The 26639-nt window shown below is 36.1% G+C and overlaps 1 protein-coding gene across 4 annotated transcripts in view; it reads right to left on the bottom strand.

Annotated features, from left to right (window-relative positions):
• OSBPL1A (oxysterol binding protein like 1A) overlaps window positions 1–26639 on the bottom strand; it is a 224526-nt gene that overhangs the window by 123066 nt on the left and 74821 nt on the right. For all 4 annotated transcript variants that reach the window (XM_034995759.1, XM_034995760.1, XM_034995761.1 and 1 more), the window contains 5 exons: window positions 26497–26560; window positions 16706–16804; window positions 15423–15545; window positions 13557–13638; window positions 3525–3631 (listed from right to left, as the gene is read on the bottom strand). In XM_034995759.1, coding sequence (XP_034851650.1) covers window positions 3525–3631; window positions 13557–13638; window positions 15423–15545; window positions 16706–16804; window positions 26497–26560 — 475 coding nt within the window. The remainder of the gene's footprint in view (window positions 1–3524; window positions 3632–13556; window positions 13639–15422; window positions 15546–16705; window positions 16805–26496; window positions 26561–26639) is intronic.

Below are 26639 nucleotides of genomic sequence, written 5' to 3'. Positions count from 1 at the left end.
TTTATTTATTTATTTGAGACAGAGAGAATGAGAGAGAGAGAGCACATGAGAGGGGGAGGGTCAGAGGGAGAAGCAGGCTCCCTGCCGAGCAGAGAGCCCGATGCGGGACTCGATCCCGGGACTCGATCCCGGGACTCCAGGATCATGACCTGAGCCGAAGGCAGTCGCTTAACGAACTGAGCCACCCAGGCGCCCCTCAAATTACAGAGTTCTATAAACATTATCCCCTGAAGGCATCTCTGTATTAAGACACAGAGTAATTATGAACATACAAAAAGGACAATCCTGAGGCCCCCAGAAAAGATAAAATTAAGTGCTAAAAATTTAGCATAAGATGTAAATGCATAACATTTAAAATAACTGTCATCAAAAAGATTAGAATAAAAACAGTTTTGCGGCCGCAAGGGCTGGGATCACTTAGATCTACTGGATCCCCATTACGTGCCAGGTAGTATACAAGGTGTTTTGCCAAGATGATCATCCCTACTTTTCAAAACACTCTTTTTTGGTTGATTGCCACTTTAAAAAGGTAATTGTATATGAAAACTGTGGCAAAGAGAGATTAAGGAGCAGAACATGGAATTAGACCCAGGTCTCTGTGAGTTCAAAGCTTATGATTGTTCTTTTAACAAAATTTCTAGATAACAGAAATACAATTTATGATTCCAGATAAATAAGGCATTACAATACCTAATTATTCTGTGATAACCTCAAGTACACTATTAAATTCCTATGTTGTAGGTTTTAGCCATATTAAAAAAACTACCTTCAATGATGACATTTATCTCTTAAATATTTGGGGGGCCTTTTCATTGTCTATAATCCTATTTCTCAGAAGGAAATCCATAGAACCTCAGAGTTGCTACTTTATAGCTTTACTGGAAAAGAATCTTAAAGATACTTTGCAAGTTTGAAGCAACACATGCCATTTCCTAAATGAGTACTGTGTGCCACACAGTATGTTAATATGCTCTATATACCTATTATTCATCTATATACATTTGACCCCCACACCTGACACTGAGGTGTTTATACATTTTCATTTTACAGAAACTTGCCCATGGTTGGTTAGGGAAAAGACTGAGATTTTAAAAAAGGTCCATTAGACTTTCAGTCTTCAGTGCTTGTTAATGACTTACAGTATGGTCTCCTTTATTTGAAAGATGGAAATATCAAGGTTCAGAGAACTTAAGTAGCCCTTTGTCACTTGAATAATAAATAAGGATGAAAAGAACACAATCATTCCACAAATACTCAAATCTTCTTTAGATAGGGCGCCTGGGTGGCTCAGTCGTTAAGCGTTTGCCTTCGGCTCGGGTCATGATCCCAGGGTCCTGGGATCGAGCCCCACATTGGGCTCCCTGCTGAGCGGGGGACCTGCTTCTCCCTCTCTCACTCCCCCTGCTTGTGTTCCTGCTCTCGCTATATCTCTCTCTGTCAAATAAATAAATAAAATATTAAAAAAAAAAAATCTTCTTTAGATAATACCACCTCCTCCCAAAATGAGTTAAATCCAATGCTAAAGACACATAAGCTCCAAAATACCATCAGAGAAAAGGGGTTACAAGTGTTAATTAGATAGCATCCTGTAATAACTGTTGATTTTTACTCAGGGCTTACTATGTGTCAGGAACTATGCTAAGTATTTTGCTTACATTATGTTATTTAATCCTCATGACAAATTTAAAAGTCTAATTAGTCTAAACTTGAGGCTAATATACTCCTGCACATCTGGATTTTCAGAGAGGTAATTACCTAGGCTACATTTTTAAGCAAACAGTTTAAAAATTAGTATAGGTTGGCTTCTCCAGAAATTAAATTAAATCTAGAATTTACCTTGAAACTACACACCTCTAAAACAAAGACATTATTGATACATCCATCAGGTATCACGTAAGAGACGTTAATGAGAATTAGTTTTACAATGTATTAAATATTACCTGAATTCCTAGACACAATTCGTTCATTCCAAAAATGTTGGACAATGCTATTTAGATTTATTTAGATCACTAAATCATGCCTCATTTAAATAACCTAGAATATCGGGGCGCCTGGGTGGCTCAGTTGGTTAAGCGACTGCCTTCGGCTCAGGTCATGATCCTGGAGTCCCTGGATCGAGTCCCACATGGGGCTCCCTGCTCGGCAGGGAGTCTGCTTCTCCCTCTGACCCTCCCCCCTCTCATGTGCTCTCTCTCTCTCTCTCATTCTCTCTCTCAAATAAATAAATAAAATCTTTAAAAAAAAAAAAAAAAAAAAACCTAGAATATGAAATCACCAAAAATAGAAATGCTGAGATGGGAGGGGTTGTTTTCAAACAGTATTGGAAGAATTAACCATTTAAAATGTTTAATGAACAATTATGTTTTCCTGTGATAGTTAATAAAATCCTATTGAAAGACTTTCTGTAAATTTGTTTTAAATGATTTTCAGATCACTCACATTTTTTTCTCCAAGTAAAATATGGAATTTGTGGAGTAAATAACAAAGCTGGCGTTTAAAAAATTTTTATGTGAATTCACAAGGTTTCTGTTGTAATCACAATAAAATTACAGATCTTTACATATGAGAGAAATATACAAAACCATTTTCATCTACCTTGTTTTACCAAAACCTAATATCTAATTAAAAGGTACAAATAAATTGTAACAAGAATGAGAAATTTGGTGTCTTAATCTAAAAAGCTGAAGATTGAACATATATGTAGAAATTAACAAAATGGAAGCGAAAGCCTATAGCTGCTTGGCTTGCTTGCATTTAACATCATGAAAATGAGAAGGGGGAATAAATTAAAACAAGAAAAATCCTAGTCCAGGCAACCAAAACACATCTTTGCAACTTTTCAATCCTCAGAAAAAGAATTACTAACGGATAAACTTACCACTCTTACTAATATTTGGAAAAGTGAATAGGAGAGAGCAGGGGGAAAAGAACATAAGATATTTAATCCACTGAGCTCATTTCACATAGGTAAGTTTAATAGCGCTCTATTTTCTAAAGAAAAGTATTATGTATTTTTCATATAAAACCTTTGGTTTCTACAATATTTTCACAACACTCTTGTTGAAATGCCACAAGAACTGTGAGTAGAAATTTAAACCATGGTTGATAAATACGGCTATACAAGTAATTAAATTTGAACACAAGTTACTTCAGAATCATCTTGTTTAACCAAGAATGAAGGAGTTCTAAATTTTAGTGAAAATGAAGCTTTCATTTTCTTTATTAAGACTATTTTCTCGGGGCGCCTGGGTGGCTCAGTTGGTTAAGCGACTGCCTTCGGCTCAGGTCATGATCCTGGAGTCCTGGGATCGAGTCCCACATCGGGCTCCCTGCTCGGCAGCGAGTCTGCTTCTCCCTCTGACCCTCCTCCCTCTCATGCTCTCTGTCTCAAATAAATAAATAAAACCTTTAAAAAAAAAAAAGACTATTTTCTCCTACCTTTGGTCAAATTGAAAGTAGTGATTTATTGGACAATCCAGTATGTGACACACAATTATTAAAAAATTCAACTCCAAACTACCTACCCTTTCTTGTTTAGTGAAGAGATTAAGGCAATCGCTCAAGGCTACACAAGTTTCTCTAGAAGCTTCAGAGACAACTTGAACTTTCTGAAGAAATGATGGAAGCATGTCTATAAATAAAAATAAACAAAATTAGTGGGATTTTAAGACCACAAACATTTTTAAATTATTATTATTTTTTTTAAAGTAATCTCTACACCCACCATGGAGCTTGAACTCAGGACCCTGAGATTAAGAGTTGCATGCTCTACCAACGGAGCCAGCCAGGCACCACAAACATTTTTATGTCTACTAACTTTATGTTTCCTTCCAGCTGGCTGCCTTAAACAAAGTATATAGTATATTCCTTGAGCATCATTACTAGCACCTACTGTATACAAGGTGCATAAATTGGTACAGTAAAAGAAAAGATGAAGCCTTGTCCTAGAAAGGCCTATATCCTGCAAGGAGAAGAGTCACAACTAAAAAAATAATAATAATAAAATGAAAATTAAAAAAATTATAGGGATAAATAATGTAATGTTTAAGGAAAGCAGCTGATTAACATTTCCTTTCATGATATTCTATGTTAGATAAGTAATTTTATTCAAAAGCCAAGTGCTAAAAAGAACTAAGAATAATACTGTAGTTGATATGAGGGCTAACCTATCTAAAGGTGGCATTAACACAACTTTCTCTAGTGTTTATTGGATAAATGTCTGGCATGGAATAGGTCTTTTTACTCTTACAAATGTGTCCCTCTGGGGTCCAGTATCTTTCAGAATATAAATTGAGAACAAAGAAATAGTAATATCACCACCTTCCCCAATTCCCTAAGGAAATTTTAATCCATTTACCCATTACAAAACAAAAAAACAAAAAAACAAAAACCCACAACACCCAAAACAAAAACCAGAATACTGACAAGAGAAAGCTGCAAAATACACCTAGATCATTTAAAAAAGAAGTAAAATGTCATGTCCTGTCCAGATTAATGCTAGCGAAATGCTCTTTGTTCCAACAGTTTTGGACTTTGTGTTAATTATATATTAAGATCCTTTAAATGCGTCCCTTCAATCAAAAATAATATAAGATGGGGCGCCTGGGTGGCTCAGATGGTTAAGCGTCTGCCTTCGGCTCAGGTCATGATCCCAGGGTCCTGGGATCGAGCCCCACATCGGGCTCCTGACTCAGCGGGGAGTCTGCTTCTTCCTCTCCCACTGCGCATGCTCGATCTCTGTGTCTCAAATGAATAAATAAAATCTTTTTAAAAAATAATATTAAGAAAGCTTTTCATCTAAAAATAACTTAGGAGGTGAGAGACAAATATATACCACCTTCTGTCTTTTAAACAATCTCGATTCATTTAGAACAGGGTTCTTAAAACATGGTAAACAAGGTCAATAAGCAAAAGCAATCAAATCCAAATGCCAGCAATTTGCAATTATCAGGCATAGAACAGTGGTTCTCTTCAAGAAACATTTTCAAATAGGAAGTGGAAAGGAAAATAAAATCTACCAAGAACATATAACGAATTATTTAGTCATTACTCCTAGGTGATAAAATTGTTACTATTGTTCTTCATTCTTTCCTTTAATTTTCCACTATTTCTATAGGAATGTGATTTTAGCAAAGAAAAGTCCTTTTCTTAGAAAAATTATTTCTCAAAACTCATAAGGCAAAAGGGGGCAACAAAAGGTAAAGGTCAGAGTGAATGAAGGTATGAACAACCTTTCATTAATATCTGGATATAAATATCAAATATCATTTTATCGTATTTTTCTTTTTATGGAATAGTTTCCCAGAGTTAGCTATTCTTAATAACACCCAAACAATTGAAAACTACTATATCCTAAAATAAATTTGATTTTACATACTTTATTTTTCATTTTGAATCTTTGATACATATTGTGAAGATTTATTCTTTAGTTGCTAAATAGCAAAAAAGAATACCATATGCCAGATGCCACAAGACTTAAATAGTACCTCAACAGATGTCTCACACGGAGCTGTGGATTGAGTACGGTGAGGGGATGTACAAAAAAATCAGACACAGCCTTCTGCCTTCCATAAATGCTCTGGGTAATCTAGTAATTTTCCACTTTCATGGCACAAATGGTAAGATGGAAGCACAGTCATTCATGGATGTGTTTCTTTTATTAAATACCATCATGCTTAATCATCTATAATTTTGTATGTTTTAGATATTTAACACTTTATATACTTGTTGATTAGCATAAAACATTAAAATGCCAAAATGAATTTGTATGAACTTCAAGATTTTAAATAAAACTGATCCTGTAACCTTTTAAAAAATGCTCCAAGAAATATATATGGACTTTTAGGAATCCATTATTGAGAATGTATCAAATTCTTTTGTCCAAAACAGAGTCAAAAGTTACCTAATTTCTCTGACAGTGTGGTGTTCAAGCAAGATTTTGAAATTCACACTAACTTGCACAGGAGGTCTGCATAAGAACTGATCCTCTAGCACCAGGGCAGCGCATCAGGGGCCAGGTGGCTCATAGTAGCATGCTTCGTAGATGATGTTTGCATATTGTTATAAAAAAAGAAAAAACCGCTAGGCTTCCAGAAAAGTTACCAACTGGAAATCACTCCCAAATATTATCTTAGCCAGTTAGTATTTAGAGACTGAGTTGTAATGAACAATGTAAAAAGGCTAGTATGTAAACACATCTGGCCTATTATAAGAATCACTTAATTTTGTACTAAAAATATTTTTGAACTCAGGAAAGATGCTAGAAGATCTAATGCAAAAAGCTTAACTTTAGAGACATATACAAAAAACTCACAATCTGTCATTTTCATGATAACACTGTACAATTTTTAATTGAGTATGTTTTAAAACTATTGGGGAAATACTTATTTGTTATGTTAGCAAACTAAACCTAATACAGAGGACCTCCATTGTTCTAATATGGAAAAAGCCCACACTCATAAACTGACATTTAAGACACTCTAAACTGAATCGGTTTCAGCCAGACTATTTTCCTGGAAATATTTGTTTTCCTAGAAATATTCTTTCACTTTACTGCCTCAAGATGTTTCCTCTTGCCCGAATACTGGATATAATAATTATTCATATTCAGAAGTTTCTCCACTTAAACTTTTTATTCAAGGCCAAGTTCAAATGCCATCCTCTTCATGAAGCCTTAAATATTTTTTTTGAAGAAAAAACAGCAATGCATCTGATTATGTATATAAGAGACATGATCTAACCTGCATGCAAAGAGGCATTTTAAAAACGGACTTTCACACCTAATTGAAATTATATAAATGCCTCAAGAAAATCCGTACTTGGCTCAGAAAAGGAGAAAAAGATATCTGCATATAAAAATCAACTGGAAAAAAAAAATCAACTGATCTTCTAAGAACTTTTACATAAAACTGTAATTCGAAAAAAACAGAGAACCCTATAGAATATAAATTTTTGTTGTTGTTCAAATTAAGATGACTGGTGTGAACACAATCACCCACTAAACAAGTACTACTAAATCATTGTCTATATAGAATCTGCAGTAGCTGCAATGGAGAATATAAAACAAAGTTCAAAACTGCATGTGTTAAATGAGTTATAGCATGAGTTAAATGAAAAAAGGTATCAAGGATACTATAAGACGTAGACAGCAAACAAATTATGCACTTAAAAAATGTTAACTATTCAGGGCGCCTGGGTGGCTCAGTTGGTTAAGCGACTGCCTTCGGCTCAGGTCATGATCCTGGAGTCCCAGGATTGAGTCCCGCATCGGGCTCCCTGCTCGGCAGGGAGTCTGCTTCTCCCTCTGACTCTCCTCCCTCTCATGCTCTCTGTCTCTCATTCTCTCTCTCTCAAATAAATAAATAAAATCTTTAAAAAAAAAAAAAGTTAACTATTCAGAGAAAGGAATAACCATTATGGGATGGAGTAACAGAAGAGAGTCTGAGAACAGATAGAGATTTGAGTTAGATCTTGAAGAACAATACTTTTATTGCTAAATATAATGTGCAATAAAGTAAACATACCTGAAATATAATTATTATTTTCTTTTTTTAACAAAGAATTTTATTATTTTTTTAAGATTTTTTATTTATTTGACAGAGAGAGACACAGCGAGAGAGGGAACACAAGCAGGGGGAGTGGGAGAGGGAGAAGCAGGCATCCTGCTGAGCAGGTAGCCCGATATGGGGCTCGATCCCAGGACCCTGGGATCATGACCTGAGCCGAAGGCAGATGCTTAACCAACTGAGCCACCCAGGCGCCCCCTATAATTATTATTTTCAGATAGTATAGAAACCATTAGTCCTGAGAAGATCATATCAGAACTGTGATCAAGGGGAACTCCAGAAAGGCGAGAGGCTCTGTCTATATCTACCACTGACTGCATGGTTGCCCCATGGCAGGTTCAGTGCTGACTTGTACAACCTATATACTAACTTGACAAAACAAATTTAGTACTTATTTCTGAGTTCAAAAGAAGTGAGTTATAAATTTACAAGGTAGATAAATAAGTCATTCATTTCATTCACTCAAAACATATAAAGTTGACCCATGAACAACATGGGAGTTGGGCACTGACCCCCTTGCAGTTGAAAATCCATATATAATCTTTGACTCCCCTGAAACTTAACTACTAAGCACCTACTGTTGACTGGAAGCCTTACAATAACAAATATCCTAGAGAAAAAGTGTTAAGAAAATCATAAAAAACAGAAATTACATTCACAGTACCGTGCTGTATTTAAAAAAAAAAAAAAGCCATATATAAGTGGACCTATGCAGTTCAAACCCGTGTTGTTCAAGGATCAACTGTATGTATGTCAAGTGCCTACAGGTAGCATGCACTGTTAAGGTGCTGAAGACAATCGGCAAATAAAACAGAAATTCCTGCCTTGGTGGAGTTTATATTCTAATAGGAGAGGCAGACTATCAACTACAATATATATATAGCAAGTTTGATAAGTGACAGAGGAAAAAAGCAAGGTAGGGGAATAACAAGTGTTGAGGGGAGTTGCAAGTTCGGACAGGATGACATATCAGTAAGGGTCCTGACAGGAAATGGCTGGCAAACTGAAAGGGCACCTGAAAACGTCTTTAAAAAAGATGACACCCAAAGGGGAGGGTAAGTGAACTAATAGACTGGCATGCAGGACAGTTGCCACTGTGGAATGGAGAGGCAAAAAGAAAGGACAGTGTTGCTAAGGCCAGAAGGAGCTGGAGTCACAGGTGCGGGCTCTTCAGCCAGGGTCTATTACAGCCCGTGCAGCCCAGCTGTCGGGAGGGTGGAAAATGCCTGACTGCTCTCACCCCCTCCACCAATCCCCTGATAGGGTCTCCCTTTTGCTGAGTCCAGTGAGAAGTCTGAGGGCAAGGAAGCCCCAGTAATGCAGTCTGTAGTCTGTAGCCAGGTTCTGTTTGAGTCAAGACCTGGGCAGGTGAGGACCTGAGTATCCTGGAGAGAAGACTTCCAGGCAGAGGGCCAGCACAGCCCAAGCTGAGCAGGAGTATGCCCAGCCTCTCCGAGGGGCAGCCAGAAGGCCAGTGAGGCTGGAAGACAAGCAAGCAGGGGTAACTAGGAGATGAGAAGAGAGAGGCCACATAGGACTGGAAGAGTCTGTGGGTCATTAGAAGGACTTTGTTTTTCTTAGTGAGATAACCCAGAATCTACGTGATGTTTTGAGCAAAGAACATTACACACTGTTTTAGCAGGGTCCCTTGGGCAGGGACTGGAGGGTCAAGGGTAGAATCTGAGGGGCCAGTGAGGAGACTGTTTCAACACTGTGTGAAAGACGATGATGGTTTGGGCCTCAGTGACAATAGTGTAGGAGGCGGGAAGTGTGTTTACTCAAAGCCGAGATTTTTGAGCAGAGTTTTAAGTAGGTTGAACAAAAGTGCTTTTCCTTTAAGATATTTTTTCTTTTAAATAACTGAAATCATTCTAATTTCTTTAACCCGGAATTCACTATCTACATTTAGTAACATGCAATAAACTGTATGCATTATGGCATATAAAGTATATCTTTTTTAGAAAGTAATTTAGCAATGTATCAATAGGCACACAAATGTTAATATGCTTTCATCCACTAATTCCACTTCCAAGAATCCTATGGTAATAAAGCGATGTGATCAAATTTAAGTGTACATTATTCATAATAGTTAAAAACTGTTTAGTACAGATGGGTAAGTTTAGGGTTTTATGGAAGAAGAGACTACTAGCCTTCAGGAAATCTTCAAATAGTTTTATTAGTTTGGGTGATTTTCTTTGTTTTCATAATCATGTTCTTGATAAAGATAAAATAGTAGAGGTTTTAGCACTGCATTCACTGAATCTTGAAGGATATGTTGCCAGTGCCAGATACATACATTTTGGCATTCATCCAGACAGAAATTAGGCTTAAGGAAATAAAGTACTATTTCAAGAGAGGACATTTTGGACCAAAACATACAATGAATATAGATGGTCCCTGACTTAGAGTGGTTTGACTTAGGATTTTTTGACTCAATGATGCTATGAATGCAAAACACATGGTATACATGGTATGGTAGAAACCATACTTCAAATTCTGAATTTTGATCTTTGTCTGGGTTAGCAATATGCAGTGTAATTTCTTGTGATGTGGGGCAGCGGCAGGGACCACAGCTCCCAGTCAGCCACATCATCACCAAAATAAACCACTAATACACTTACAACCGTTCTGTATTCAGATATCCATTCTGTTTTCACTTTCAGTACAGGAGTTGATAAATTACATGGCATTTAACACTTTAATATAAAACAGGCTTTGGGGGTGCCTGGGTGGCTCAGTTAAGCGTCGGACTCTTGGTTTCGCCTCAGGTCTTTATCTCAGGGTCATGGGATCAAGCCCCATATCCAGCTCTGTGCTCAGCATGGAATCTGCTTGGGATTCTCTCCCTTTCCCTCTCCCTCCCACTCTGCTCCTCCCCCAACACTTACATGCTTGTAACACTCTCTCTCTAAAGAAAATCTTAAAAAAACAGGCTTTGTATCAGATGATTTTGCCCAACTGCTGGCTAACGAAAGTGTACTGAGCGTTTTTAAGGTATGCTAGGCTAAGTTATGATGTTCAGTAGGTCAGGTATACTAAATGCATTTTTGACTTACAAGATTTTCAGTTTACAATGGGCTTTCTCAGGACATAACCCCATTATTGAGGAAGATCTGTAATTGTAAATAAACTGAAAAACGCTTTTGTGATTGGGCTCTGATAGTTCTTAAATGCCATGATAAAGAGTTAGTATTTTAAGGGCATTTGGGTGGCTCAGTCGTTAAGCGTCTGTCTGCCTTTGGCTCAGGTCGTGATCCCAGGGTCCTGGGATCGAGCCCCGCATTGGGCTCCCTGCTCACTCAGTGGGAAGCCTGCTTCTCCCTCTCCCACTCCCTCTGCTTGTGTTCCCTCTCTTGCTGTGTCTCTGTCAAATAAATAAAATCTTGTAAAAAAAAAAAAAAAGGATTGTATTTTATTCTATAGTTTCAAAGACCCATGAAACATTTTTTTTTCCAATGGGAAAAAAATTTTATGATCAAAAAAGTACTATTCTAAAATTAATCTGGCAGCAATAATGCCGTATTTTCACAGAAGCTGAGTTGTAGGAGTTCCTAAAAGGCTTTGGATTCCCTTTAAGGATGGAATGCATGGGGTCCCAGAAGGCAAGATGCCCACAGGGGAGCCTGCGGCAGGGACCTGAATTTGACAGGACACAGAGCAGAACTAGTATGGCAGAACCCGGAGTAAGATGTAAGGAAGTAGCATTTAAAAGTTCATGTAATTTTGTATTAAAACATAAGACAACCAACAATCACAACCACAAGGTCTGGATTCTGTCCACAAACATTTTAGTTCTTCATTTTGAGAAGTTATTGGCAAACTATGTAGACAGTTTGGAGCAGGATGTGTATTTATCAGCTACTATCTATCAGCAATAAAACACATGGTGCAAGATTACTCTGCACAATCCCTTGGCATTAAGGTAAGGTAGTTATCTTCAACTCTAATTCCATTCATGAAATCATCTTAACCCCATTTACTATTTACATAATATGCAGATTTATCTATCTACACCCATCTTACAGAAAATGTTTACAATTGTTTGTGTATAAATCTATTGAATTTCATTTTAGATATATGAAATAACGTTGTCAGACATCTCAAAGTTTTCCAGATGGCACTGTCTGAAGTATCTCTTTTGTAATATTGAATATTATGCATATCTCCAAAAATGCAAATGATGCATATCATCGTTATGAGTGACAGGTCATACAGATAATCTGAACCAAGAGATCTCAAAGTTTAAAAAAAAACTACTTAATTTTGTTGTAGTTCTGATGTCATTTCTTTCTTTGGTCCATGTTAAAGGAATTAATCCTTATATTTCATCTAACTCTGGACATTGCCTACATCTTTTAAACATCATTAGTATCTCTTCTTACTTTTGATGTTTCTTGAAAATGGTGTTTTAAAAGCTCATTGATGGTCACAGTTGCATAACTGTAAATATATTAAAAACCACTAAAGGGTACTCCACATGGGTACATTTTAGACTGTGAATTGTATCTAATGAAGCTGTTCTTACTTAAAAAGTCCATTGAGGATGAAGAGTGCTAAGTAATATAATATTCCAGCCCACAATAATAAAAATGACTTAATTGCTGTCCTTCTTAAATCTATCATTGTTAATACAAATAAATGTTTATGGAACTGACGTAAAGAGATGCCTGAGGTCCATTTGGATAGATATAAAATATCTGTGTTCAGTTTATTCTAATATTAGCATTTCTTTGCATTCCCTGGGCATATATAAACTAAACTGAGAAGTCCATAGAGGGAAACTAGTTCGTGATTAAAACTGTTAACTCAGACAACTGAATCAATTAAATTTCAGTGAAGTTATTTATAAACCCATCATAGCTGAAATCTAAAGCAATAGGGAGGAGTCTAAAGTCTAAGAAACACAGTTTTTAGTTTACAAAGTAATACTTTTTTGGGGTGTCTGGGTGGCTCAGTCAGTTAAGCGTCTGCCTTCCGCTCAGGTCATGATCCCAGGGTCCTGGGATCGAGTCCCACATTGGGCTCCCTGCTCAGCGGGAAGCCTGCTTCTCCCTCTCTCTCTGCCTGCCGCTCTGCCTACTTGTGCTCTGTCAAATAAATAAATAAAATCTTAAAAAAAAAAAAAAAAAGTAATACTTTTTTTTCCTCGATATGTAATTTTTTAAATTGGATTTTTGATTTTGTATTGTATGTTATTTTGACTTTTGGAATATTTATAGTCAACTCTTGATGATTCATAACCAGTGGAGACTGAAGACATAAAAAGTTACTACTGAAAGGTAGATTAACCATTAGACAGTCATGGTCACATAGACATTCATAGAATCATAAAAGGCTAAGACCTGAGAACAACCAACCCCTTCATTTACAGATGGGGAAACTGAGGCTCAGAGAAGTTAAATGTACTGTTCAAAGTAACAGCTGGTAAGTGGCAGAGCAAGGATTCAAACACAAGACCGTTTAAAATTCAAGTCTTCTGTGGGGCACCTGGGTGGCTCAGTTGGTTAAGCGACTGCCTTCAGCTCAGGTCATGATCCTGGAGTCCCAGGATCGAGTCCAGCATTGGGCTCCCTGCCCAGCAGCGAGTGTGCTTCTCCCTCGGACCCTGCCCCCCTCCTGTTCTCTCACTCTCTCTCTCAAATCAAATCTTTAAAAAAAATAAAAATAAAATTCAAGTCTTCTGGAATACATAATTAGGAGTCTCATTACATAGCCAAAATGAATTTACAGCCCCAAAATGTTAACTTTTTCTTTTTTTCTTAAAATATTAATCTACAAACCAAGCCCCTTCCAGTAGAAATTTTAAGTCGCTTTTTAAAAATTTCAAAATAGTCTTATCAAACATAACTTTGAATTCAAAACCGAAAATTATCTAACATGTATAGCAAACAAAACTACAAAGGATCAACATCTAGGATAATGGGTTGTGTTAAACAGTGGGTGTTATTTGGTAGTTTGCCCCCCAACTTTTTTTTTTTTTTTTTTTTTTACCTTTAGCCATGTCACACTCCTTTATCATTTTCAGAAAGGTGGAAATTTCCCTATCTAGTTTCTGTTGGCATGTTTGTGCTTTCTGGGAAAACAAAAACAAAAAGCAAAATTAAAACTTTATTAATAAAGTATTTTTATAGTACATATACTTTACTGTTTCTGTCAAAACTTTTAGTTCACATGTTGATATACTACAATAATTAAGATATATTCTTGAGAGAGAAAAAGATAAAAATTTCCTTAGAAATTGAATATTGCATTTAATCACATACAGGTTTAAAAAATAAATCTTTCTAAATTTTAAATACATTCAACATTTGTCATGTAGACAATATACAATTGCACTGTTTCCAAAAACTCATTATACCATATACATATGAGTTAGATTTCTCCCGATTAATCCTTTTTGTAGATTTGATTAAATTCATCGAGGAATTATAAAATGCATTCCTTAAGAATATACTTTAAAAATTGTTTTTGTCGGGGCACCTGGGTGGCTCAGTTGGTTAAGCGGCTGCCTTCGGCTCAGGTCATGATCCTGGAGTCCCGCTTCGGGCTCCCTGCTCAGCGGGGAGTCTGCTTCTCCCTCTGACCCTCCCCCCTCTCATGTACTCCCTCTCATTCTCTCTCTCTCCAATAAAAATAAATAAAATCTTAAAAAAAAAAAAAAATTGTTTTTGTCGGGGCACCTGGGTGGCTCAGTCGTTAAGCGTCTGCCTTCAGCTCGGGTCATGATCCCAGGATTCTGGGATCGAGCCCCTCATAGGGCTCCTTGCTCAGGGGGAAGCCTGCTTCTCCCTCTCCCACTCCCCCTGCTTGTGTTTCCTCTCTCGCTGTGTCTTTCTCTGTTAAATAAATAAAATCTTAAAAAAAAGGTTTAAAAACTGTTTTTGTTAAAAAAAAAAAAATCTAGATAGTAATATTTAGAAACCACAGCTGATTTTCGTTCAGCCATCTAAGGACATTTTCTTAGTAAGTCAAAGTTTATAAAAATAAGATTAAGTCAGTTATAGGAAACATTCTTCTTGCATTTTGAAACTTCTACATTTTTAGATCCCTAAAAGCAAAACACAGAGTTTTATGACACAAGTTCCACCCCATCTTAGTCAAGATTTAGAAATCCAAAATGAAAAGTCAGGTAAACACATTGATTATATTAACAATGTAATTTTGATGTTAGTTTTATTTAGTTTCTCTTTCAAGAGATAGGAAGAATAAAAAAGAAAATTATCATTGTAAAGTCAGTTGGTTATGGCAATGAAAAATGTTTATTCTGAGAACCTTGAGTTTGTTAATATTAAAATCACATTGTTGTAGGTAGAGTAATATTTATCCTCATAAATTCATTTCAATAACACATGCTGCTATTTCTCTATGGCTAAGACACTGACATCACTTCAGATACAGGCCTATCCTTTTATTACTGATGCTTTATCTTACCTCTAATCAATGAAGTTACAGATTACAAGTGGTTTTAAATGAAACTACCAGCCAGGAAAGGTATCACTATGGTTGCATTATTTAAACTCTGAAATATGCAGTGAAGTCATAAAGGGCAGCAAGTCAAGCTCTGCATGCTCCCCCTACTGGCAGTTTTCAAACAGAATGACAATCTGATCACAGCAATGGAAAAATTTTAACCAAAAAAGATACATATGGGCACAGGTTAGTATCTTTACAGCATTATCTACAGAGACATTTGATAGTATCATAACAGAAACTATAAATAGCATAAAATAGTACTGGATAAAGAGCAATATTATCTCCACTGCTGTCAAATTTCTTAATTTCAAAACCTCACGTTAAAAAAAAAAATTCTTGGTGACAGAGTTAGCTATAAAAGTCAGGTTTGGTTTTTCTACATACCTCTAAGGATTCCTTCAAGTCTACAGCTGAAATTGCATCTTCCTCTTCGTCATCAGTCAGCTGGTCCTGGGAACAGTAGTGAGTGCTATAAGCAGAATGATCTTCTATTGCTTCCAGCCAGTCCTGAAATAATCCAAGAATTTAAATAAAAGTAAAATGCATTTTTACTCAAAAGAGATAATACGGCAACAATTTAGAAAGCATAAAATTTACATGGAGAAAATATTAAAGGCTCAGAAAAACAAAAGAAACCCAAACCAACCCAACAACAAAAGAATGATGCAGGTCCATGACATTTCTGGATAAAAAAATTTCCTAATACTTTAAAAAAAATATCATCTATAAGTTTACATATTCAATAATATTAAAACATACATTATAAAAGCTGAGTAATGGGTGGAAATTTTTTCACTTAAAATTATAGATTCTCAATACTGTTGGATATGCTATTATATACTAATATATCCAGAAATACTATTTTACTAACTTGTAATCAAGTTATAAGAAAGCCAAAAATTGCCTTGATGCTTTAGCTTTTACTAATGTTTTTAAAATATCAGTGATTTCACAAAAAGAATATTTGCCCTAAAAATATCTGTGTTACTTCCTCCTTATTTTTTACAGCATTACTCAAGGTCAAATTTTACCCCTTTATGATACGGTCAGAGCATCAGAAGTTTAGATCGTTTAGGGTTCTTTGCAGGGCGAAAGTTAACCACTTTGAAAAATAGATTCTTTTAACCCCTTACATAATTTACGAAAAAACAAGACAGGTCTATAAATACTCCTTTGATCTAAAGGAATATGGAGTCTCCATTAAATAACTGCACTGTGAATTTCTGTCACATCAACCCCAATTTTCTTCCTTGCTGCTGTTTTTCAATTTACCACAAAGGAAGACTGAGGTTATACTGTAATAAATCAGAACACCTAAGCTGAAGCCAGGTTTTGTCACTTGTAAGCTGTGTGACCTTGAGAGAGCACTTCAATCTTGCTTCAGTTTCTGTACCTATAAATGAAGAGGCAGACTACATAATCATTCAGAATTTTTTCCAAAAATGATTCACAAAATCAAAATAATAAAGATAATTATGAACAGAAAATATCTGCAGGTACATGTTGATAAAGAAATTAATTCATAAGCCAAATTTCAAGCTTCATATAATTGCCCCCATTAAAAAGGCCCAGCCAACAAGATTTTAGATGTTAATACTGAATTGATCTTATATTTTTTGTTTTTAAATGTTAAGTTTTATGAAAGATAAATGAATCCATAAAATTACCTGTCTTGACTGTTGAAGGCTATTCTTAGGAACCCTGAAGCCATGAATAGTGTCATCGAAGCATTTAATAAAGAAGAGGCAGCTATCAGTGGATTTTACCTTGGATATAAAGAAGTCAGTAAGACAATATCATTCATGCACATAAAATAGGATATATATATACACACACACACATAACAGTACATACAACACATAACAGTATTAACATAGCTTAATTTTACCCACGTGAACATTGATGCATTGGGAATATCACATGCATTGCAGCTAACATCTGGGTTTCATATTTGTAGTTACTCAAAGTAAATACGAATAGTCCATTAGGTATGTAGTTTTAGTTTTGTCTTTTATGTTTAATAACTTAGCATGCACTTGGGCTATAAAATTCTTTAAATACCACAGCTCCAATTTCTTATTCATACCATTCTCCAGAACCTTTTGAGCTGAATGTACAAAACATTTGAACTGAGTGTAAAAGAGTAAGTACATATGAGATTGATAAAGAAGGGGGAAAGGAAAAGAGGATAAAAAAATTGTGTCTCATTGAAATATAAGTTTGGAAAGTGAGGGGATTTAAGAATGGAAAAAGATAGGGGTGTCTGGGTGGCTCAGTCAGTTAAGCGGCTGCCTTCGGCTCAGGTCATGATTTCAGAGTCCTGAGATCAAGCCCCACATTGGGCTCCCTGCTCAGTGGGGAGTCTGCTTCTCCCTCTCCCTCTGTTGTTCCCTCTGCTTGTGCTCTCTTGCTCGCACTCTAATAAATAAAGTCTTAAAAAAAAAAAAAAAAAGGAATGGAAAAAGACAGACTTCTACTTCAAGGCCCTACAAGAGTACCACCCTCCTCCTTGCAGGAAACAACTATAAAAAGCAACTGCTGGGGGCGGGGGTGGGGAGGCTGCTTGGGTATCTGACTCTTGATTTCAGCTTGGGTTGTGATCTTGGGGTTGTGAGATTGAGCTCTGCGGTGGGTATGGAGTCTGCTTGGGATTCTTTCTGTCCCTCTGCCCCTCCCCCTGCTCATGCACACTCAAACGCGCTCGCTCTCTCAAAATGGATGAATAAAATCTTAAAAAAAAAAAAAAAGCAACTGCCTTAAGGAACTGGAGAGTGAACAAAAGTTGACAGACTCTCAGGGGAATGCACATGTTCTTGGAGGAAAGGAAATAAGTAACTATGCAAATAAGCTCCCATCCCCAAGGTTTTTCAACTGGGACATATAGTCCACAGGGTGACACGAAAGCAGCACGGGCACACATGGAAAAATCCACAGTCTTTCTGTCTTTGAGAATTAATAAAGGAAAGCCAGGGATCCAGAAATACTAAAGAGTGGGGGTAATCCTCCAAGGGAAAAAGAGAAGAGATCCCCAAACTATGTCTGTTCACATGTCTAATTGAGGCTGAGAAAGGATTCAGAGCAGTCTCTTAAATACAACCTTTCGAAATGCACACCAGAGCTGCCACCCAAGAAACAGAGTTTACAACCTAAACCCAGCCAAGAAAATGACCTGCTAAAACAGGTCATTTAACAGAGAAAAATAACAGAACCCAGAATCCCCAGGACTTAACATTCATAATATTAAGGATACAATCCAAAATTACCTGATATATGAAGAAGAAAGTGGAACATATTCTCAAAAGAAGTCTAATTAAAAGGCAGATTTTTCAGAATGGTTAATAGGGACCCAAATAGATACTATCTACACAGATAGAAAATAAAGATATACAGGTTAAAAGGAAATGGAGAGAAAAAGAGATACCATGCAAACAGTAAGCATAAGAAGGCCTGAGTGGTTGTATAATATTGGGCAAAATAGATTTCCAAAGTAAATATATTACAAGAGATAAAGAGGGCCACCATATAATAAGAAAAGGGTCAATTATTCAGGAAGACAACATCATTGGTATGTATGTGTTCAATAACTGAGAAATGAACAATTCCACAAGCATAGTTGGTTATTTTGATAGCCCTCTTGGCAATTGATATAATTAGCCAAAAATCAGCAAAAACACAGATCTGAACAACACTATCAACCACCATGACTGAATATTTATAGGACTCTAAACCCAACAATAGTGAAATATACATTATCTTCAAGTGTGTTTCCTGGGATAATCCACACATAGAGCCATCAAGCAAGTCTCAATACACTTGAAAAGACAGAAATCATATAGGATACATTCAATGACCAAAATGAAATTAAATTATAAATCAGAAACAGATCATAAAAACCCCAATTACTTGGAAATTAAACACACCTGTAAGTATTCATTGGTTCAAAGACAACTTCTATTAATAGAAATTTCTATTAGTTTCTAGTAGAAATTAGACAATATTTTGAACTACATTATAATGAAAACATACCAAAATTAGCAGCATGAAACTAAAACAGTTACAAAGGTAAAAGTATAGCTTTAAATGGCTGTATTAGTAAAGAAGATAGGCCTTAATCAATAAGCTTTGACCTTGAGAAACTATTAAAAAAGCAAATTAAACCCAAAGCATAGAGAAATTTCTTAAAAAGAACAAAAATAGAAAATAGAAAAAGAAAAAAATTTCAAAAAAAAAAATCAAGAACTAGTTCTTCGAAAAGATCAATAAAATTGATAAACTGCTAGCCAGATTAATCTAGGGAAGAAAAAAAGAGACACAAATTACCAATATAAAAAAAATGAAAGAAGGCACAACACTACCTATCATACAAACATTAAAAACATAATAAGGGACTATAACAAAAAGTTTGATAACCTAAGGGACAAATTTTTTGAAAGGTAAAAATTACAAACACCAACCCAAGAAGAAATAGGGAATTTGAACTAGCCCTTAGCAACTGAACAAATTTGTAATTACTATCCTTCCCATAAATAACAAAAAACCCCCACCTTCTGGCCCATGAATTATATCAGCATTTAGGAAACAAATAAACCTAATCCTACAAAAACTCTTCCAAGAAACTGAAAAGAAATATTTTCTAATTCATTATGTGAGACCAGTATTTCTCAGATTCCAAAACCACACAAAATGTATCAAGAGAGAAATATAAACCAATATCCATCAGGAACACAGAAGCAAAAAATCCTTAACAAAATATTAGCAAACAATTTATTAAAATAATGTATCATGACCAACTGAAATTTATCCCAGCAATATGACTGGTTTATTAACACCCTAACAGTGTAATTAACCATATTAAAATGAGTAAAACCCTATGATCATTTCAATAATATGCAAAAAGTATTTAATAAAAATCAACAGATTCTCATGGTAAGGGCTCTGAGTAAATTAGGAAATGAAAATAACTTCTTAAAGCAAATTAAGGGCATCTATGAAAAATTTATAGCTAATAACTCAATAATGAAAGGCTCAATGCTTTGTACCTAACACAACAAACAAAACAAGAATGCTGGCTCTCACCAATTCTATTTAAAGTTGTACTGGAGGCCCTATCAAGTACAATAAAGGATAAAAAAGAAAAGGCATACGAATTGTAGAGAAATAGAACTATCTTTTTTTGCAGACAACATGATTGTGCATGTAGGAGACCCTGAGAAATCTGCAAAAAAGCTACCAAAACTATTAAGTGATTTTAGGAAGGCTACAGGACTCAAAACAAATTTATATATAATAGCATCTAAAACTAATGATGTAATGTATGGGGATTAACATAATAAAAAAAAATTTTTTTTTAATTTATATATAATAGCAGCAAAAAATAGAAAATGAAAATTTCATGTCCATAATATAGCTGGCTCAGTTGGTTGGGCGACTGCCTTCGGCTCAGGTCATGATCCTGGAGTCCCTGGATCGAGTCCCGCGTCGGGCTCCCTGCTCGGCGGGGAGTCTGCTTCTCCCTCTGACCCTCCCCCCTCTCATGTGCTCTGTCTCATTCTCTCTCTCTCAAATAAATAAAATCTTTAAAAAAATAAAAAATAAAAAAATAAAATAAACACATAAGCATAAATTTAACAAAAACGTTATAAAAGGAAATTAAAGAAGATTTCAATAAAGGAGAAATACAATGTTCATAGCTTAGAGGTCTTGATGTGATTAAAGTAACAATCCTCCCCAAGTAAATCTATATATTTAATGCAATCCCAATCAAAACAACCATTCCCCAACACTGAAAATTGATGAAAGACATTCAACATATTGAAAAGCATTTATTCAAGAAAAATCTACTAAATCTCTCAGTAAGAACACTGGATGTTGTTTTAGCCTGAGGCTGCTCCATTCCCCCCTCCTCCTTACTCTGTGGCAAATTGCATCATGATGGGGCAAGCTTTAAATACTGGGGCTGACTTTATTTAGAATAGGGCCCTGAAAATTCCAAGTCCAGGGCTTTCTCAAAACAACAGCAATCTTGGTAGCCAACAATCAGGAAAAGCCATCACAGAACATGAAGTCTAAATATATTCAGCCAAGCAACAAACTGGAAAATGAGCCAGACATTTAAAAAGCTCTCAGAAAAATGTTCAAAAACTAAAGTAAATCATATGTAAAGAACTAAAAGAAAGCATAATGATAATAACCCATCAAATAGAAAATATCAATAAAAAGATGCAAGTTATGAAAAAGAACCAAATGGAAATTCTGGATGTGAAAATTACAAGAACTGTAATGAAAAATTCACTCAAGATAATCTGAGATCGAAGGGAAGAAAAAAATCATGGCAGGGCATTATCATGTGTACCAACAAAGTCACAAAGGAGAGAAAAAAGCTGAAAAAAAATATTTAAAGAAATAATGGGTGAAAATTTCCCAAGTTCAATGAAAATATTACATATTCAAAAAGTTCAATAAACTCCACTATGGTAAATCCAGAGAGATTTATACCTAGACACATCTTAGTCAAACTATTGACAGCCAAAACCAGAAAATACTGAAAGTAATGAGAAAAAGGACTCATCAAATACAGGGGAAGCACAGTAAAATTAACAGCTGACTTTGCATCAAAAACAATGAAGAATAGAGGTAAGGGGATGACATATTTAAAGTGCTGAAAGAAAATTTCTCTGTCTTATGAAACTATTGTTCTAAAATGAAGGCAAAATACACCCCCAAATAAAAAAAGACTCAGACAATTCATTAGATATACCTAACAAAAGAGTAAAAAAAAAGTTCTTTAGACCAGAAGAAAGTGACACCAAAGATGGGGGGGGGGGGGCCCACTGGACAAGTTAATTGCATAGGTAATTCTAATATAATCTATATTTTCTCTTCTCAAATAATTTAAAGTGATTTACACAACTATAAAATTGTATGGTTGAGCTTGTAACATACTGAGGTGTAATGTATATGACAGTAATAGGATAGAGGATAAAGGAAGGAATGGAGCTATATCAGAGCAAGGAAATGACCCCAAATATGCACTGAGACAAAAAGTAGAAACAACCCAAATATTCATTAACTGATGAATGAATAAGTACTGTCTATCCATATAATGGATTATTATTTAGCCATAAAAGGACTGAAGTAATGATAACTTGCTACAATATGGATGAGCCTTGAAAACATTATGCTAAGCAAAAGAATCCAGAAACAAAAGGCCACATATTATATGAGTCCATTTATATGAAATGTCCAGAATAGGCAAATTTATAGAGACAGATATTAATGGCTGCCTAGGGCTAGAAGGGGGTGGTACTGACAGGAATGGGGTATGATTGCTAATGGGTATGAAGTTTCCTTGTAGAATTATGGAAATGGATCTAAAATGGATTGTGGTCTCCACATGGTCAGCACAAGTCTCTGACCATACAAAAAAATCACTGAATCATTTCAAGTGGGTGAACTGTATATGATGTGAATTATAGTTCAATAAAAATATTTTAAAACCTATAAAACTGTATAAAGCAATAGCTATAACACTGTATCATTGAGTTTTTAAACATGTAGAGTCATGATATATATAACAATAACACAAAAGGGTAGGAAGTGGAACTATATTAAAGCATAATAAGTATGGAAGGAAGTAGTAGTTTGTCATAGATTAAGATGCCTATTATAATACCTCGACCAACCACTAAGAAGTAACTTTAAAATATAGTAAAATATAAACAAAAGGAAATTGTATATGAGACATACGTATCTTATGTAGAAGAGACAGAACAAAGAACAAAATGAATATAGAAACAGCAAAATGGCAGACAGAAATACAACCATATCAATAACAATATTAAGTACAAATTCATTAAACACTTTAAGATTTTACTTTTAAGTAATCCCTATACCCAACATGGGGCTCAAACTCACAACCCCTAGATCAAAAGTCATACTCTCCACTGAATAATCCAGCCAGGCGCCCCTCATTAAACATTCCTATCACAAGGCAGAGGTTGTCAAACTGGATAAAAATACCAGATACTGGGGTGCCTGGGTAGCTCAGTCGTTAAGCGTCTGCCTTCGGCTCAGGTCATGATCCCAGAGTCCTGGGATCGAGCCCCGCATCGGGCTCCCTGCTTGGTGGGAAGCCTGCTTCTCCCTCTCCCACTCCCCCTGCTTGTGTTCCCTCCTCGCTGTATCTCTCTCTGTCAAATAAATAAATAAAATCTTTAAAAAAAAAAAATACCAGATACAACTGTATGCTCTCTGTAAGAGACTTTAGATTGACACACATAAATAGGCTGAAAGCAAAAGAATGGAAAAAGGTATACAAAGCAAACAGTACCCATATGAGAGCCGGAGTGACTATAGTGATTGTTATGGACTAAACTGTGTCCTCCCCAAATTCATATGTGGAAGCCTCAACCCTCAATGAGACTATTTGTAAATAGGGCCTTTAAAGAGGAAATTAAGATTAAATGAGATCACAAGAGTGGGGCCCTAATTCAGTAAGACTGGTATCCTTAATAAGAGGAAGAGAAGCCAGGGATGCTTGCACACAAAGAAAAGCCATGAGAGAGCTGCAAGAAGGCAGCTATCTGCAAACCAAAGAGAAAGGCCTCAGGAGAAATCTTTCCTACACATCAGAGCTTAAACTATAAAATTCATAAGGAAACATAAGGGTAAAACTTCAAAGCAGTGGACTTGGCAATGATTTCTTGGACATAACACCAAAAGCACAAGTGACAAAAGAAAAAAGAGATAAATTGGACTGTATCAAAATTAAAAACTTCTATCAAAGGGCACTATCAACAGAGTGTAAAGACAACCCACAGAATGGGAGAAAATATTTGCAAATCATATACTGATAAGGGTTAATATCCAGAATATACAAAGAATTCCTACAACTCAACACCAACAAAAAGCCAAACAGGCCAGTTAAAAAATGGGCAAAGGACTTAAAGAGATTATTTCTCCAAAAACAATATATGGGGCGCCTGGGTGGCTCAGTTGGTTAAGCGACTGCCTTCGGCTCCGGTCATGATCCTGGAGTCCCGGGATCGAGTCTCACGTCGGGCTCCCTGCTCAGCGGGGGGTCTGCTTCCCCCCTCTGCCCTCTTCCCTCTCGTGCTCTCTGTCTCTCATTCTCTCTCTCTCTCAAATAAATAAATAAATAAATCTTTAAAAAAACAAAAAACAAAAAACAATATATGATACCCAAGAAGCACTTGAGAAGATCCTCAACATCACCAGTCATTACAGAAATGCAAATCAAGCTGCAATTAGATACCACCTCACACTCATTAGGATGCTCAATATTAAAAAAAAAAAAAAGGAAAGACGTGCTGATGAGGATATGGAGAAAGTGAAATTGGAACCCTTGCACACTGTTGGTGTGAACATAAAATGGGGCAGCTGCTATAGAGAACAGCAGGGAAATTCCTCAAAAAGTTAAAAATAGAACTACCACATCATTCAGCAATTCCACTTCTAGGTCTATATCCAAAAGAATTGAAAGCAGGATCTTGAAGAGATATTTGTACATCTGCGCTCACTGCATCATTATTCACAATCACCAAGAGGTGGAAGCAATTCAAATACCCACTGACGAATGCATAAAGAAATGTGGTCTATACCTACAATGGAATATTATTTAGCCTTAAAAAAGAAATCTTGTCACATATTACAGCATGGATGAATCTTGAGGATATCAGACTAAGTGAACTAAGGCAGTCATAAAAAGACATATACTGTATGATTCCACTTGCAAGAGGTGTCTAAAGTAGTCAAACTCCTAGAAACAAAACGTCAAAACAATGGTTTGAGAGGCACTGGGGGTTGGGGAAATAGGCAGTTAGTTGCTCAATGGATACGGTTCCACTTTTGCTAGATGAAAGTTCCAGAGATCTGGTGCACAACAAAGCAAATACAGTTCAAGCTACTGAATTGTACCCTTAAAAATGGTTAAAATAGTAAATTTTATGTTATGTGCTTTTTTACCACAACTAAATTTTTTCAAAAAGGAAAGACATTGTGACCCATGCTGTAACATGGATGAACCTTGAGGGTATTATACTAAGTGAAATAAGCCAGTCACAGAAGGACAAATATTGCATCTTTCGACTTATCCGAGGTACCTAGCAAGGTCAAATTCCTAGAAACAGAATGTAGAGTGGGGACAGCCAGGGCCTGGGAATAGAGAGGAGTGGAACTAGTGACCGAAGGGCATGGAGTTTTAGTTCGGGAAGATCACGAGTTCTGGAGATGAATGTGCTGGTAGCTGCAACTGCACAATGAAGAAAACTAAGAAACTGACAGCTGGAGCACTCATATTAGGAAAAGATCTCAAGTCAATAACCCAAGCTTCTCCTCAAGAAACTACAAAGTAAACAGTGCTTTACAGCCATCACACAGTGAATGCTCAGTAGCTTGTGTTGATATGTGACTCCTAAATGTAAGCTTTAAGCAGACGTTTACAGAAGAAACACAAATTATGAAACAAGGTGAGGGCTAACACAGCAGGAGCTAACCAATTCCACAGAAGTTAAAGAGCAAGAAATTTTAAAAGGGCAAGTGGAGCAACTTGTTTGTTTTTTGATTTAAGGCAGACAAGAATGAGATAAAGGGCCAACTGAGGAAAAAGCTTGGTATTAAGTAGATGTGTCTATGGCAGGAACAGAAGAGAATGGCCAGGATTGCACTGAAAGAGAAAACAAGATGACACAGGTAAGATGTGAGAGAGGACCCTGGCCCTCTGGTCCACTGTGTAAGGAGCACAGGGTGGGAGGACACTGAGGGGCCGGCTGTGTAATTAGGTGGTACTGCTGGGGAATGGGCCACATCTGTGACTCCCCAAGGGGAACACCTGGTCTTCTGGGGGTGTTTGCCCTGAGGAAGGAAGGTGCCATGCTCTAAAGAGCAGATGGACTGCCGCAACGTGTTGACAACTCTAAAGGATGGGAAGTAGGAAATAAGAAAGCACGTCTAGGCTCCAGTCTTAGACTAATCTCTAAAGAGAAGAAACTCCTTTTTTCTCCTGGTTAGTAAAAGTATAAACAGTGAACCTAGAAAACCCAAGAATCCCAATTTTGATGCAGGCTTTAAATTTTAAAACCAGAAAGACTTTCATTATCCCTATTTACCCACATATAAATACACAGATATATGTACGACATACATACATCTGTGTATATATACACATGCACATAATGTGAATATACATACATACACATACAAAAATGTCAAAGGCTCTTTATGTTTTCAGGTAACTCAGCTCTCATCCACAACATGTGGAAATAAAAATTAATTATATTTTTAAAACAGATATTCCACAATTTTACTTGCTCTCAAGTAAAAACATACAAATGCCTTCTACCCCCAAGATTTTACAAGGCAGCTTTATAAAAATAATTTGGGTCAATCACTTGCAAAACTAATTTCATGGTTTGAGCAAAAGATGCATGTGTCATCCTACCGTGCATACTGCTTGAGTTAGGTGCTTGCATCCCTGGCGATAAATATTACGGACTGCATCAGGCCTTCAAAATAAATATTAAATTATCAAGACAAAAGGAAGAGAGGCAAGTGAAACTTTCAATCTTTCAAAATTTAGATAAT

This window comes from Mirounga leonina, unplaced genomic scaffold, assembly GCF_011800145.1.
Source record: "Mirounga leonina isolate KUSES-001 unplaced genomic scaffold, KU_Mleo_1.0 Mir_93, whole genome shotgun sequence".
Classification (NCBI taxonomy): domain Eukaryota; kingdom Metazoa; phylum Chordata; class Mammalia; order Carnivora; family Phocidae; genus Mirounga; species Mirounga leonina.
This window is presented reverse-complemented; position numbering and strand designations above follow the sequence as displayed.